Consider the following 16,485-nt stretch of genomic DNA (forward strand, 5'->3'; position numbering starts at 1 on the left):
CTATTTATATTATTTTATATTATTTTATTATCAGTTAATATCCATTATCATTATTTCAATATTATTTAAATTAGTATTTTAATATTATGACTTATTCTATATTTATTATTGTTTGTGGCGCAGTGGGTTAAAGCACTGAGCTGCTGAGCTTGTTGATCGAAAGGTCACAGATTCAATTCCGGGGAGCGGCGTGAGCTTCCGCTGTCAGCCCTAGCTTCTGCCAACCTAGCAGTTCGAAAACATGCAAATGTGAGTAGATCAATAGGTACCACTCCGGCGGGAAGGTAACGGCGCTCCATGCAGTCATGCCGGCCACATGACCTTGGAGGTGTCTACGGACAATGCTGGCTCTTCGGCTTAGAAATGGAGATGAGCACCACACCCCAGAGTCAGACATGACTGGACTTAATGTCAGGGGACTACCTTTTTACCTTGTCATTGTTATTTATATTATTTTATTACTTATCTATTTATTATTATTTATTGTCATATATTTATATTATTTTATATTATTATTTTAATATTATTATTTATTCTGTATTTGTTATTTATTATTGTCATCTAGTTATATATTTTTATTATTTATGAATTATTATCCATTATTATTCTTTCGATATAATAATATTATTTATTCTGTATTATTATTATATTGATTTAATATAATCTAAGTAGGACTAAGTAGGGTTTTTTCCTTTTTTTTCAGGGGGATGCACTCAGGTCCTTCCATTGGGGTGGGAGATGGGGGGGAAGCAACGCCCTGCCTCTAGAAATCTAGCTTTCTCTGTTGCGGGAAATGGGCCGTTTCCATTTATTTCCTTCCTCTTTTTTTGAAAAACGAAGGGATCCCACCCAATGATCCATCCCTCTTCCTTTGAGAAGGAAGCCTCCCGACCGGCCGGTCAAACTTGTACTTAAAACTCATAGATGAATTATTTTCTGGTGATTCCAAAAAAAACGAATAAAGCGAGTGACTAGTTTTGCTCTCGGCTTCCTGTTGATGGATTGGCGGCATTTGGGGTTTCAATGTGTTGTCAAATGTGGGGTTCCAATGGGTTGGTGTAAGTGTTGCTCTTTGGACATTGTTTTCTTCAAATAAGTGTCCCAGCTTTCTAGCTGGACTACGTTTCCAGGTATCATTGGACATTGCTACCTTGAAATATGTATTCTGGCCCTTTGAATGGACTACAATTCCCATCATGCCTCCAGGTATCCAAAGCATCCAGGTATCATTGCTCATTGCTTCCTATAAATAAGTTTTCTGCCCCCCCCCCCAATCTGAGTGGACTACCTTTCCCATCATCCCCACCAAAGCATCTATATATATAAAAACTAGCTGTACCCTGCCACGCGTTGCTGTAGCCTATAGTAGAGGTAGATATCTGGTCTATTATGAAAGAGAGGTACCTACCTATTCCTTCCCCCTTTTTCTCCCCCTTTCTCTCCTTTCTTCCTTCTCTACCTCTTTCTTTCTTTCTTTCTTTCTTTCTTTCCTTCTTTCGCTCCTTCATCCTTCTCTCTTTCCTTCATTCCCTCCCCCTTTCTTCCTTTGCCTCCTTTCTTCCCTCCATGTTTCCTTCCTTCCTTTCATTTTTTATTTTCTTTTCTCCTTCCTTCTTTACCTCTTTCCTGCCTTTCCTTCCTTTTATTTTTCTTTCCTTTCTACTTTCTCTTCTTGCTTCCTTTGGTACCTCTTTCTTTCCTGCCTTCCCTCCTTCCTTTCTTCCTTCCCAAACCCTTCTCATGGGAGTCCTGTGTGCCACGTTTGGTTTAATTCCGTCATTGGTGGAGTTCAGAATGCTTTGATTATAGGTAAACTATAAATCCCAGCAGCTACAACGGAGGGGGGTGGGAGGAGGAGGAGGAGGAGTGCATGGGTGGGGCGTTGGTGGGTGTGGGCGGGGCTTTGGAGGAGGGGTGTGTGAGGAGGAAGAGGAGGAGTGCATGGGCGGGGCGTCGGTGGGTGTGGGCGGGGCTTCGGCGGAGGGGGGTGGGAGGAGGAGGAGGAGTGCAGGGGCGGGGCGTTGGTGGGTGTGGACAGGGCTTCGGTGGAGGGGGGTGGGAGGAGGAGGAGTGCATGGGCGGGGCATCGGTGGGTGTGGGCGGGGCTTCGGCGGAGGAGGGTGGGAGGAGGAAGAGGAGGAGTGCATGGGTGGGGCGTCGGTGGGTGTGGCCAGGGCTTCGGCAGATGGGGGTGGGAGGAGGAGGAGTAGGAGTGCAGGGGCGGGGTGTCGGTGGGTGTGGCCGGGGCTTCGGCGGAGGGGGGTGGGAGGAGGTGGAAGAGTGCATGGGCGGGGCCTCGGTGGGTGTGGGCGGGGCTTTGGCGGAGGGGGGAGGGAGGTGCGGAGGGTGCGTTGGCCGTTTGGCCATGTGCGCGCACCGGGGACTTTGTGCCATTGCGCATGCTCAGTTGTTTTGTTGTTTTGTGAGTGTGTTGTTGTGTTGCTTTTTATTTTGATTCGATTTGTTTGTACCTTGTGGGTTGTGGTAGGTGCATGGGAATTTTGGTTAATTTTCGTTGGGGGGGTTTTGAGTTTTGCTGTCCCGTTGGATGCCCCTTACAGATTTATATATATAGATACTATGTTCGTTTTGAGTGACATCATAACTCAAAATCCGCTGGATGAATTGCCACCAAATTTGGCCGCAAGACACCTACTAACCTAAGGAGTGACCATCACTCAAAAAAATTATTTTGTCACTAGGTAGCTGTAGTTGCTGGTATTTATAGTTCACCTGCAATCAGAGCATTCTGAACTCCGCCAGCAATGGAATTGAACCAAACTTGGCACACAGAAATCCCATGACCAACAGAAAATGCTAGAAGGGTTTGGTGGGCATTGACCTTGAGTTTGGGAGTTGTAGTTCACCTACATCCAGAGAGCACTGTGGACTCGAACAATTGAAAAATCTGAAAAACACAGGTGGGAGTTTGGGCAGAAATAGACCTTGACACTTTGGGGTTTAAGTTACTGGGATTTATAGTTCACCTACAATAAAAAAACATTCTGAACCTCACCAACAATAGAATTGGGTCAAACTTCCCACACAGAATCCCCATGACCAGCAGAAAAAAATAATGTTTTTCAGTGGTCTTTAGCGACCCTTCTGACCCCCTTGTGATTCTCCTAGGGGTCCTGACCCCCAGGTTGGGAAATGATGCCTTAAGGCCATCCAGGGCAAGAAAACATAATCAAAGCCCTCATGACAAAAAGCCATCCAGCCATAGATATTGTTGTTGTTCATTCATTCAGTCGTCTCCGACTCTTCATGATCTCATGGACCAGCCCACGCCAGAGCTCCCTGTCGGCCGTCACCACCCCCAGCTCCTTCAAGGTCAGTCCAGTCACTTCAAGGATGCCATCCATCCATCTCGCCCTTGGTCGGCCCCTCTTCCTTTTGCCTTCCACTTTCCCCAGCATAATTGTCTTCTCTAGGCTTTGCTTCTTCAGGCTAAACATGCCCAGCTCCTTAAGCCGCTCCTCATAGGGCCTGTTCTCCAGACCCTTGATCATTTTAGTCGCCCTCCTCTGGACACATTCCAGCTTGTCCATATCTCTCTTGAATTGTGGTGCCCAGAATTGGACACAATATTCCAGGTGTGGTCTAACCAAAGCGGAATAGAGCATGGGGAGCATGACTATGCTCCCATTAATGCAGGCCAAAATCCCATTGGCTTTTTTTGCCGCCCAATGGACTACCTTTCCCATCATCCCCTGACATTGTAATTGAATTCTGAGGTCCATCAGCGCTCCCCCCCCCCCCAAATGATGCAGTCAATAATAATTCAGATTAGAATCCAAAGACAAAGTTCAAGCGGATTTGACTCTCGACTCATGATCGAAACGTCAATCTTTCTGCATTTACTCCAATGCCACTTAAAACATAGCTAAACAGAGGACGAGGATGGGATAAGCCTAGAATAAGACTTTGCAAGAAAAGGAGAGAATTCGTTCACTGAGGCAGGCGGGAAACGTATCGCAAAAAAAACCACCCTTTTATTACCACCTACAAAACTGTAAACAACAAATTCTAGATCTTATATTTTGAAAACCAACACCAAATTCAAATCAATTTCTTCCAGCATTTGGAAGAAGCTAAAAGAAGGTGTTCAGCTTGGGAAGAAGTCTCACTGTTGTATAGAGGACTCTCTTTTAGTTCTTCAAGTGTTCTCATCACCACACTGTGCAGTTCAACAAAATGGAAAACTGCATTATATTGCTCAACCCAATACGTTTCACAAAGCAGCAACAGGTTGTTTGCTCTTGATTCATTTGGAAGGAACCCTTTCAAAACCCTCTAAATGGACTCAGCACTATAGATAGCTTCGCTATAGTTAGGAGTAGATTTAGGTTGCCCCACTGACACAGATGGGCCACCCTCCATCCCATATATTCACACAATTTGCCAGGAAAAGATAAAGATCATCAATCAAACAGGCTAAGGAATTTGGAGAGTGGTGGATATCATCCATAGTTCTTAATTTCTGAATGGTTTCTCATTTTCATGACAGTCAGACAGAATCTCCTTCCTTCTCTGGAGTTTCTTCAACAGAGGTTGGGTGGCTGTCTGTTGGGAGGGATTGGATGGTGCCTTTATGGCAGAAGAGGGTTGGACTGAATGGGCTTTGGGAGCCCCCATCTGACTCTAGGATTCTATGATTGCAAGCCAAGCTTCAAAAAGCAATGTTTTGGATGGTGAGCAAGAGCAAAAGGAGGCACATTCCCCCATTTTTAATGAAGTCAGCGCAGAACTCAAACACAACGCCTATTTCCTTAATCCAGGATGGCGAGGTTCCTGGTTCTAAAGTCTGTCAAAGCGTCTTGCTTTCCGTGGAAAGTCAGACCCAGGTCTCCTTGCTCTTCAGGAGCCCCATCTCCCCATCTTTCTTGATATTCCCCAAACAGTTTTTCTCCCAGCGGTCACCTTGGCTCAGGGTTTTGGGGCCGAGGGTCTTCTGCTGACCTGTCTGCTGCCTGTAGTGGTGTCCCACCGGCCGAGGGATCTTGGAGGGTCTCTTTTCTGGCCGGTGATCCTTCCGCGGTCGGATCTGGGGGCGCAGCTTGAGCTTGTAAATGGATGGCACTCGCTTCGGCTTCTTGAGGGACCGTTTGGGTTTCTCTGGGATCAAGGCAGCCTCCTCCGATGCAATTGGGTTGGTGAACATTGAGGCACTGCCATTTAACTTCGCCTCCTTGATGCCCACCTCCTTTGATTCAGTGTCTTTGGGGGCAAGGCTCTCCTCTATATTTGGGGATTTCCTTTCCTTCAAAGGTCTCCCTGTCTTCACCTGTTCGTGATTCAGTGCCACTGAGAGTTCCCGGATCACATCCTCATAGCATCCCCCAACCAGTGGCCATTTTGCCCCTCTTTCAGGCACATAGACCCCGCTCCGAGGCACCCTTTCCCCATTGACACAGACCTGCTTATGCTCCAAACTGAATCCATCAGGTCCCAGAGCTTCGCCAGTTTTTACATCATTGCCTTCTAAGTTGTCCTCAAGCTCCTTGACATTGGCCATGATTTCCTCCTCCAGACTTTGATACAGTGAACATTCATCCTCCAGATTTACTGGCAAAGGGGTATTGACACATCTTTTCTCTATAATACTCCCATAACTCTTTTGCACACCTCTTTGCAGTCTTTGTGGGACTCGCTGACCACTCCTTCTATTCCTGTCAAGATCCATCACGTCCATTCCAGTCTCTGCCCTCCATCCAGATACTTCCACCAGATTGGTTTTCCCTTCTTCCTTCTTATTGTTTGGTCCTTGGGTCCCATTTCTACAACAAGGAAGACTTTTACTAGGAGTTGGAGGCCTGTAGTTAGTTCGACTAACTTTCCCTGTGGCCAAAGCTTCCATTTTGGGCACTGGGGTTTTGACCGGAGAAGTTGACCGCTGTGTTATGGAATCTTTTCTCTGGCTGTTGAGTGTAGGAACTCTTTCTTGTGTGTTGGAGGCTCGAAGAGGCTTCGTTGGGCTGGAAGGACGAGTCAAAGGACAACTATCCCTCTCTTTATGGCGACTGGTTTGAGGCGTTGCAGCCCTCGTTGCTGGTTTCTTAGCCATCTCTCTCTGAGGGTCCAAGTCAGTCTGAAGGCTACCGGACCCCCACCTAGAGATGGGCAAGTCCTTCATTGGGTGTCTGTCCATCTGACTGAAGGCATGAAACGTCCCACTTCGGCCATGCTGCTCCAAACTAGGTCTTTCCTCTGCAGTTGTCCACCTTCCAGGTGGAGTAGTTGATTGTTCCCTTATCCTGAAAGAGATTAAAGATGGACAGTGGACACCAAAGTTGATTAAAAACTAACAACGGACATCAACGCTAATTAAATATTGTCAACGGACACTCAAATTGGTGAAAAATGGACAATGGACATGAGTTGGTTCAAGATGGACACTGAAATTGATGAAAAATGGACAACCGACACCAAAATTGGTTAAAGATGGACAACCAAGTTGATTAAAGATGAACAATAGACACCAAATTTAGTTAAAGATGTACAATGGCACCAAAGTTAAGTAAAGATGGGCACTGAAGTGGATTAAAGATGGACAATGGACACCAAAGTTGGCTAAAGATAGATGCTGAAGCTGGTTAAAGATGAAGAAGAGACAACAAAGTTGGAGTTCACTATCTCAGCTTCAGTTGCAAATGGCTCACCTGTCGGATGAAGAAGCCCTCCTAGGTCCAATGTGGTCTTGGGAGATGGACCTACTTGTCATTTTCTTGCGGTCATCAAGGCCAATGTTGTCCACTGAAGGTCCAGAGGCTACCTTCCACCCAGATCCCAGACCTGGGGAAACGTAGGTCCTCCACTCCACTGGGGGCAGCGGGCTTTGTGACCGGCTGACAATGAGGGCCGTCGGCTGTGGCACATGGGGTTTGTTGTCTGTCCGAGGGGTCAGTCGGGCTGTGATCTCATGCTGGACCGGCGTGGCAAGTGTCCGTTGGGGGCTGGACATCCTCAAGGCCTGTTTGTGGGCTGCAGAGAGGATCCAGACAACAGTATGAAATGAGACCTGCTTTACTATCCCGAGTTTTCTTGGGATAGTAACACATTTTTCTCAGCTTTCAGCACTGCTTCTCGGTGACATTTCCAGGAAAGCAGTTCACTAAAACAATTCCAACATATTTGAATATATGGGATTGTGCTATGCCATGTTGGTCTAAAACTTATTTGTATCTGGGGCAGTTTCTTCCAAAAACTATAACCTTGGTCTTGGAGTAATTTATTGACAGCGCTTCCTCTTGGCAGTAGGTCCTGAAAGCCTTCAAAAAATTTTTAAGACCCAACCGAGAGAGGGAGAAAAGCACAATATCATCTGCATACATTGTTTGGTGAAGGAGAGTCAGTTCCAGCTAAATAAGGCACTAAATCATTCACAAAGAATGGGAGCTAGTAAGTACCCCTGTTTTACTCCCGTGTTGTTGTAAAAGCTTGTCAGATAAGCATTTCTGCCAACTCTGACCATCATTTCTGGAAAATGTATCTATATGTATGGCAAAATATAAGTCTACTCAAAGTTAAGAAAGATGAACACATAAAAATCTAAGTGACATAAAGTAACAGAACAGAACAGGAGGAAGACAAATTTTGGGAACTTGTTACCAGAGGACTACAAGGAGTAAGATGTACATCGGAGGCCTCAACTACTACCTCTACTTGGAGATACTGAAGAACATCAAGGTCAATCTCATTACCAACAAAAGACAGGGATATCCAAGTCAATGGAGCACTGAATCCATGCTGGGTTTGAGCTGGTGGTAATATGTCTCCTGGAATGGATATATAGCTCTATTGATAGTAAGTAGGAAGTTATGGAAGCCTGGGGTAGAACCATTGCCCCTTTGATAGTATCATATGGCAGTAAGAGCTTCATGAAAGCTTGGTGTAGATCCACTGCCCCATTGGCCTGAGATTTGAGAGATCTAGGTTGCATCCCATAATAAACTATAAAACACTCAGGGAGATCTTCATCCAGTACTACCTTACAGGGTTGTCGTCGTAAGGATTGATGGAAGAGTAGGAGTCAGGAAGTCATTGAAACCCAATGGGGCCCAATAGAGGAGAGGTAAGATAGGGCTGTAACAAATCAATTAATCAGTTAGGTCAATTGGTCTGGGATTTGGAAGATCTAGGTTGCCTTCCCTACTAACCACTTCCTTACTAAAGGTAATATAGGACTGTATCCAATCAATCAATTAAACAATTAGGACAATTGGTCTGGGACTTGAAGGATCTAGATTGCCTTTCCTACTAATCACTTCCATACTAAAAGTAAAATAGGACTGTATCTGATTAATCAATTAGATAATTGGCCTGGGACTTGGAAGATCTAGGTTGCCTTCCCTACTAACCACTTCCCTACTAAAGGTAAGATAGGACTGTATCCAATCAATCAATTAATCCATTAGATCAATTGGTCTGGGACTTGGAAGATCTAGATTGCCTTTCCTACTAACCACTTTCTTACTAAAGGTAAGATAGGACTTTATATAATTAATCAATTAGGTCAATTGGTCTGGGACTTGGAAGATCTAGATTGCCTTTCCTACTAACTGCTTTCCTACTAAAGGTAAGATAGGACTGTATCCAAACAATCAATTAGGTCAATTGGTCTGGGACTTGGAAGATCTAGGTCGCCTTCCCTACTAACTACTTCCCTACTAAAGGTAAGATAGGACTTTATCCAATTAATCAGTTAGATCAATTGGTCTGGGACTTGGAAGATCTAGGTTGCCTTCCCTATTAACTACTTCCCTACTAAAGGTAAGATAGGACTTTATCCAATTAATCAGTTAGGTCAATTGGTCTGGAATTTGGAAGATCTAGGTTGCCTTCCCTACTAACTACTTCCCTACTAAAGGTAAAATAGGACTGTATCCAATTAATCAATTAGGTCAATTGGTATGGAATTTGGAAGATCTAGGTTGTCTTTCCAACTAAGCACTTCCCTACTAAAGGTAAGATAGGACTGTATCCAATTGATCGATCGTAGGGATGGGAGTGTTGGTTTGGGACCTGGGAGATTTAGGTTGCCCACGATTGAAAGCAAGGTAGGTCTGCAACAAATCAACCAATCAATCAATTCTATGCATGATGGACATACAGAGGGAGGTGCAGCGGCAGGGGTCATGTTTGTCCAAATAGTGCTCCAATGTATCCCATCCTCCACCGACTCGGACCATGACGTGTTTCCGCAGGATCTAAAGGAACGAGAAGAGAAACCATCATCAAATAGGATTTAGGATTAGCTGAGGCTCGGTGCCTCCAAAACCCCTAGTATTTATTCCAACCAGATACTAGAGGCAAGGAGATCGAAGTACAATAACTGTTTTGCCAGAACTTTTCGGTCTTCACCTTCTTAATTAATGTCCACTCTTTTCAGGAGGATCGCTGACCTCCTTCCAAGCCCCAACTGCAACGCCATGACCCTTTCCTTCTTGATGGCCAACACGCTGGGATTTGTGGTTGCAATCCAAACATTTGTATTGTTTTCCAATGGGGGAACTCACCCTGACGAAGATGAGGGTACTGGAGTCGCCCACGCGGTATTTGCCTTCGGAGACTTTGACCATGGAGAACTGGACGGGGCAAGTGCAGCGGCTGATCAGATGCTGGACCTGAAGGGCAAGCAGAAAGGCCATAGGGGGATGATGGGATTTGTTGTTGTAGAGATTGGGAAGTGTTGATGAGGCTCAGCCCCATATATCTCTAGTCTCTAGAAATGAGATCAAAATACAATAGGCGATTAGGAGACTCAACCCTCAGATGTCAAGAAAACCGTGATGGAAAATGATCCATGAAAATATACAGAAAATCTTAAAAATAAAATTTCAAATGAAACCTGAAAATTATTTATTAGGGATAACAGATATGAATATGAATAAGACTCAAGACATCCTATTTAATTATATGATAATTGCAGCCAGAATTGTATACACAAGAAACTGGAAGACTCAAGAAAACCCAACAGAAGAAGAATGGAAATTAAAAATAATGTATAAAGAATATGGACAGACTGAATTTTTTTTAAAGGACATCAAGGCAAACCCAAATGCCCCACAGACTGGACTTTACTAGACGCTTTAAAAAAATAACAAAAGGAAATGACGCAATTATGAGAAGACGGAGGGACTAAACATAATTTATATTTAAGAGACTAATACCCCAGACAGGGAAAGATTCGGAAATCAACAAGATTTTATTTTTATTTTTTATTCCCTTTTTCATTTTTCCCCTTTTTTTCAGTTTTTTTCTATTTTTATCTTTATCCCAGTTTTTGTCTTTCCTTCCCCCGAACCCTTCGACCTCCATCCCCACGAGTAGGGAAACTTCTGTATCTTTTTCGTTAACTTTAGTTAGCTTTTTTACCCTCTCTTCTCTCCTACCCTCTTCCCTATCCTCTAACTTTCCTTCCCCCCTTTTATTTTTCATACCTAGTTTTTTTCTCTTTTCTTCCCCCTTTTTTCCTCTAAAAATTCAATAAAATATATATTTTAAAAAGAAAACCATAACTTTGAAAGACTTTGGATCGAACATAGGAGTTTGCAAAAGGGTCGAAATTGACAAGATCTCAGGACTTGTTGGTGAAGAACAGTTGTTACTCTACATATACTCTCTGTAACACATTTCTAACCCTATGATTAAAACCCACAATTCAGAGACAGTCAAAGGTGGCACTTTTCTTGACGCTTTTCTTGTTTGTAAAACCACCCCTTAGTTCTTCTGCAGAATCAAACTATTGCATTTTAATCTCCTCGTTTCTAGTCCTTGAGCTTTCTTTACTTGTCTCGATTGCAAAACACCCTTTAGTTCTTCTTCTGCAGAATCAAACTATTTCATTTTAATCTCCTCGTTTCTAGTCCTTGACCTTTATTTACTTGTCTCAATTGCAAAACCACTCTTTAGTTCTTCTTCTGCAGAATCAAACTACAGTGTTCCCTCACTACTTCGTGGTTCGCTTTTAGCGGACTCGCTGTTTTGCGGTTTTTTAATAATTATTCAAAATATATATCGTGGTATTTTCGCTGTTTCGCGGGATTTGCTGCCATCGCTCTCCGAAGCATTTTCCCTCCTCACGATTGCATTTTAATCTCCTTGTTTCTGGTCCTTTAGCTTTCTTCCTTGTCTTGATTGCAAAACCACCCCTTAGTTCTTCTTCTTCAGAATCAAACTATTGCATTTTAATCCCCTCGTTTCTAGTCCTTGAGCTTTCTTTACTTGTCTCGATTGCAAAACACCCTTTAGTTCTTCTTCTGCAGAATTAAACTATCGTGTTCCCTTGCTACTTTTCGGTTTGCTTTTAGTGGACTCGCTGTTTCGCGGTTTTTCAATAAATATTAATTCAAAACATATATCGCGGTATTTTCACTGTTTCACGGGTTTTTGCCGCCATCGCTCTCCGAAGCACTTTCCCTCCTCACTATTGCATTTTAATCTCCTCGTTTCTAGTCCTTGAGTTTTCTTTACTTGTCGTGATTGCAAAACCACCCCTTAGTTCTTCTTCTGCAGAATCAAACTACAGTGTTCCCTCACGACTTCATGGTTCGCTTTTAGTGGACTCGCTGTTTTGCAGTTTTTCAATAAATATTCAAAATATTTATCGTGGTATTTTCGCTGTTTCGCAGGTTTTGCCGCCACCGCTCCCCGAAGCACTTTCCCTCCTCACGATTGCATTTTAATCTCCACGTTTCTTTACTTATCTCAATTGCAAAACCACCCCTTGGTTCTTCTGCAGAATCAAACTATTGCTTTTTAATCTCCTAGTTTCTATTGCCTTTCCTACTAACCACTTTCCTACTAAAAGTAAGATAGGACTGTATCCAACTGATCGATCGATTAGATGTAGAGATGTGAATTTTGGTTTGGGACCCTGGAGATTTAGGTTGCCCATGATTAAAAGCAAGGTAGGTCATAACAAATCAACCAATCAATCAATTCTATGCCTGATGGATGGACTTGCTGTTTCGTGGTTTTTCAATAAATATTAATTCAAAATATATCATGGTATTTTCACTGTTTCGCGGGTTTTTGCCACCACTGCTCTCCGAAGCACTTTCCCTCCTCAGTCCTCCCTCTCTCCAACCTTGAAGGGCCTTTCCTTCCTTTTGTTTGCTCTCTCTCTCTTCAACTGGTGAAGGGAAAGGCAAGGAGTTCTTGCTTCCTTTCATTCCTTCCTTTGCAGCCACCGCACTGACAGGAAGGCAGGTGGGGGGAACCACGCGGGGAGGGGGAGGAGGAGGAGGAGGAAGCAACTACTAAAATAATGTATAAATATTAAAATGATGTTAAAACAAATATAGCATTCCTACTTCACGGATTTTCACTTATCCCGGGTGGTCCTGGAATGTAACACCCGCGATAAGTGAGGGAACACTTTATTGTATTTTTTGATCTCCTTATTTCTAGTCCTTGAAGGAGAAATAAAAAAGAGTAGAGGTATTGGGGAACTGTGTCTCAACATTTTTGGTGCCCGAACAGGGACTCGAGAAAATTCTCGATGTTTGCCTTTAAGACCTCCTGCTTCTGGTTGGGAAATAAAGAAACGAGAGGTGTGCCTCAACAATCTCTTTCCAAGTTCCATCGCATTTCACTCCTTCCCATTCTTTAATATTTCCTTCTTTTAAATTTCACTTGCAAAATCAGCCTTGAAACCCCATAAAGGTGAGTCCTACCATCTGGTCCAGATTCCGGAAGTGTTGGGGCTCCCGCTGGGCCTTGGGGAAGGGGTTCTCTTCCTCCGTGGGTGCCGGGCCCAAATCCAGCCGCATCTCCTCCTCAATCTCCTGCTCCATCCGCACCAAGGCTGGGGCCTTCATGCCAAAGCGGGCACCTCGGCGGGCCACTTCCAGCAGGCACAACACCACCTGCCGCTCGTTCTTCCGCAGGACCAGGTCCTCTGTCTCGAACATCAGGACCTCTAGAAACATCAAAGGGGAAGGAGTGGTCAGTTAGAGGAGAGGGGACACTCTGGGACCGTCATCCCATTTTGGTCCATTGAAAAAGGTAGATGCCCAAGGAGCTCTCCAAGAGCTTAGAATCATAAAGTTGGAAGAGACCACAAGGGCCATCTTGTCCAACTCCCTTCAATTCATGAAACGCACAGTCAAAGCACAACCAGATGGCCATCAAACCTCTGCTTAAAAGCCTCCAAGGAAGGAGCCTCCATCAGATTCTGAGGCAGAGAGTTCCACTGTCTAACTGCTCTTGTTACAGTCAGTAACAAAAGCGGTTACTGACTCATGTTCAGGTGGAAGCAATAGTGTCATCAATAGAGAGATAGATTGATTGATAGATTTGTTTATATGATAGGCAGATGAACAGATATAGACAGGTATAGAGAGAGAGAGAGAGAGAGAAAAGAGAAAGTCAGATAAGGATAGATAGATTGATAGGCAGACAAAGATGGATAGATAAATAGATTGATAGAGATGGTAGACAATAGATAGACAGATAGAGATGGATGGATAGATAGATAGATAGATAGATAGATAGATAGATAGATAGATAGACAGATGATAAATTGATGGATGTAGGTGGGAAGGTAGAGGGATGGATAGACAGGCAGAGAGACAGATAGATATACATGGTTAGGTGGATAATTGATAGATAGTAGGATGGATGGATAGATAGATCAATACAGATGGATAAATGGGTAGATAGCTAGCTAGCTAGATGATGGATGGATGGGTAGGTAGGTAGATGGACGGACAGACAGACAGACAGAGATGCTTAGCTAGATGGATAATGGATAGATAGATAGATAGATAGATAGATAGACAGATAGATAGACCAAGATGGATGGGTGAATAGATAGATCAATAGAGATGGATAGATGGATAGATGGATAGATAGATAAATATATATGGATGATATATGGATAGATATATTGATAAGCTGATGGATGGATGGACAGACGAGAGATGGAAGGATAGATAGATTGAGATGGATAGAAGGATAAATGGATAAAATTGATGGAGATAGATAGATAGATAGATAGATAGATAGATAGATAGACAAACGAACGGATGAATAGATGAATAGATAGAAATGGATAGATGGATAATCAGATAAAATGGATGGACAGATAGAGATGGATGGATGGATGGATGGATGGATAGACAGACTTACCTGGGATGTGCATCTCCTGGCGGCACCATTGGATGAAGTTGGCCACGTTGTCCCTGGCCTGGAAGGTCCCCGGCCGGGCTTCGTGGTTGCAGCTGGTTCCCCTGGCCGGTAGCAGGGCTTTGCTGGCCACCTTGGGCTGCTCCTGGCTGAAGAGTGCGGCTTCCTTGGTGGCCTGGTTGGCGTGATGGCAGAGGAGAACGCCGGTCTCCAGGGGCCCCAGGAAGGCTGGGCCAGTCCCCAGGTGGGCCCCATGAAGCTCTCGCAGCCACTCAGCCAGGTCCTCCTCCATGGCCTCCAGGTAGGCCTCGCGGGATCCATAGCGCCGGACGCTCTTCATCCCCTCCGGTTGTGCTCAGCCCATCCCTGGCAACGGGGAAAGACCATACACCTTGGCCAAGCAGAGGGAGTGGCTTCTATCACATACCATTGCTTCTTGTATGACACTCCATCCCTTCTCCGTGAAACTGGGAAACAATAGATAGATAAATAAATAGATGCATAGATATAGGTAGAAAGGTCAAGAGATACTGGTAGATAGCTTGGCAGATGAATGGAGATGATAGATAGATAGATAGATAGATAGATAGATAGATAGATAGATAGATAGATATGATTGATAGATAGCTTGGTTGGTGAATAGGTTGATATAATAGATGAATAAATAGATGTATAGATATAAGTAGAAAGCTAAAGAGATAGTGTTAGCTAGACTGGTGGATAGATGAAGAGAGAGAGAAGATAGATAGATAGATAGATAGATAGATAGATAGATAGATAGATAGATAGATAGAGGTGGGTAGATAGATACATGATAGATAGATCGTTAATAGGTAAATTATAGATAATAGAGAGATAGATATCTACAGAGAGGTGGGTAGATAGCTATATAAAATATAGATTGTTAATAGATAAATTATAGATAATAGAGAAACGATAGATATCTACAGGAAGGTGGGTAGATAGATATACGATAGATCGTTAATAGATAAATTATAGATAATAGAGAGTTGATAGATAGCGATAGATATTTACAGAAAGGTGGGTAGATAGATATATGATAGATGGTTAATAGATAAATTATAAATAATAGATAGATATATGATAGATAGATCATTAATAGATAAATTATAGACAACAGATGATAGATGATAGATAGATAGATAGATAGATAGATAGATAGATAGATAGATAGATAGATATCTACAGAAAGGTGGGTAGATATATGATAGATAGATCGTTAATAGATAAATTATAAATAATAGATAGCTATATGTTAGATAGAGATAGATAGATAGATAGATAGATAGATAGATAGATAGATGATAGGTAGATAAGTAGATAGGTAAGTATATAAGTAGATAGCAATCGATAGATCTACAGAAAGGTAATTAGATTCACATATGTAAGACAGAGATAATCTACAGAAAGGTTATTAGATTCATATATGATAGATGAAAGATAGATAGATAGATAGATAGATAGGGGTGAGCAGATAGATTGACTGAGAATTTAGCTGGATAAATAGAATAGATGAGTAGGTAGATAAGTTGATAAGTAGAGATTGATCTAAAGAAATGTAGGTAGATAAATATATGATAGATCAATTGATGATAGATAGATATAGATTATAGTGAGATTGAGAGATAGATATAGATAGATAGATGGATAGGTGGAAAGGTTGATGGAATAGATTAATAATAGATGTATCGAAATAGAGAGATAGATAGAGGTGAGCAGCTAGATGAATGGAGAGATCAGATAGATAGATAGATAGATAGATAGATAGATAAACATGTCTATCTATCTACTTATCTATCTACTTATCTACTTGTGGGGGGAGAGGGAGGGAGAGGTTGGTGGAAGGGTAGATACATAGATGGATGGATGGATAGATAACAGATAGACAGATGGATGAATGTATAGATATAGTAGATGAATAGGTAAATAGTAGGCATGTAGATGGGGAGCAGACAGATTGAGAGACAGAGAACTCAACCTCCGAAATGAGGTTCTTGGATGGAGGAGCAGCTCAGGTGAGAAGGGGTTACCTGCGGAATGAAAGGTTGGTGGCCAGGTCTGTCCAGGAGCTCAGAACAGCGACAGATAGGGTTCAGTTACATTAGAAATGGCCTGGCAAGGGCTGCCTAGGGTCCAGCAGGGCTCGGGTCATTATATCTGGATGTGTGATGTATGTAGATCTCAAGATGTTGACCTCCCTTGACCTCCATGTATCCAAAGGAGGCCTTGGGTCCAAGGGGCACGACGTCTCTCTGCAGCCTCTTCCTCCTCCTCCGGTGTGTTGTGTGTGTTGTTTCCTCCTTCCAGGTCCGGCTGCTTCTCCTTGGCGAC

At 43.1% G+C, this 16,485-nt stretch overlaps 1 protein-coding gene across 1 annotated transcript; it reads right to left on the reverse strand.

Moving 5' to 3' along the window:
* Positions 1–3,975: 3,975 nt before the first annotated feature.
* GAS2L2 (growth arrest specific 2 like 2) lies at positions 3,976–14,914 on the reverse strand. Its single transcript, XM_067472083.1, has 6 exons — positions 14,137–14,914; positions 12,681–12,925; positions 9,519–9,626; positions 9,113–9,209; positions 6,663–6,984; positions 3,976–6,257 (listed from the first exon to the last, which is right to left on the reverse strand). Exons 1-6 carry the CDS (start codon positions 14,471–14,473, stop codon positions 4,838–4,840), a joined length of 2,529 nt encoding a protein of 842 aa, XP_067328184.1. The 5' UTR covers positions 14,474–14,914; the 3' UTR covers positions 3,976–4,837.
* Positions 14,915–16,485: the final 1,571 nt, after the last annotated feature.

The sequence above is a fragment of the Anolis sagrei genome, chromosome 11 (assembly GCF_037176765.1).
Source record: "Anolis sagrei isolate rAnoSag1 chromosome 11, rAnoSag1.mat, whole genome shotgun sequence".
NCBI classification, from domain to species: Eukaryota; Metazoa; Chordata; class Lepidosauria; order Squamata; family Dactyloidae; genus Anolis; species Anolis sagrei.

Excerpts from the sequence above, each read along its gene's own strand:
- GAS2L2 (XM_067472083.1), bottom strand. The coding sequence starts at position 14,473 with ATGAAGAGCGTCCGGCGCTATGGATCCCGCGAGGCCTACCTGGAGGCC. Across the intron at positions 9,210-9,518 it reads GTACCCTCATCTTCGTCAGG|ATCCTGCGGAAACACGTCAT; the intron begins GTGAGTTCCCCC and ends TCGTTCCTTTAG. Across the intron at positions 6,258-6,662 it reads AGGGCTTCTTCATCCGACAG|GATAAGGGAACAATCAACTA; the intron begins GTGAGCCATTTG and ends AATCTCTTTCAG.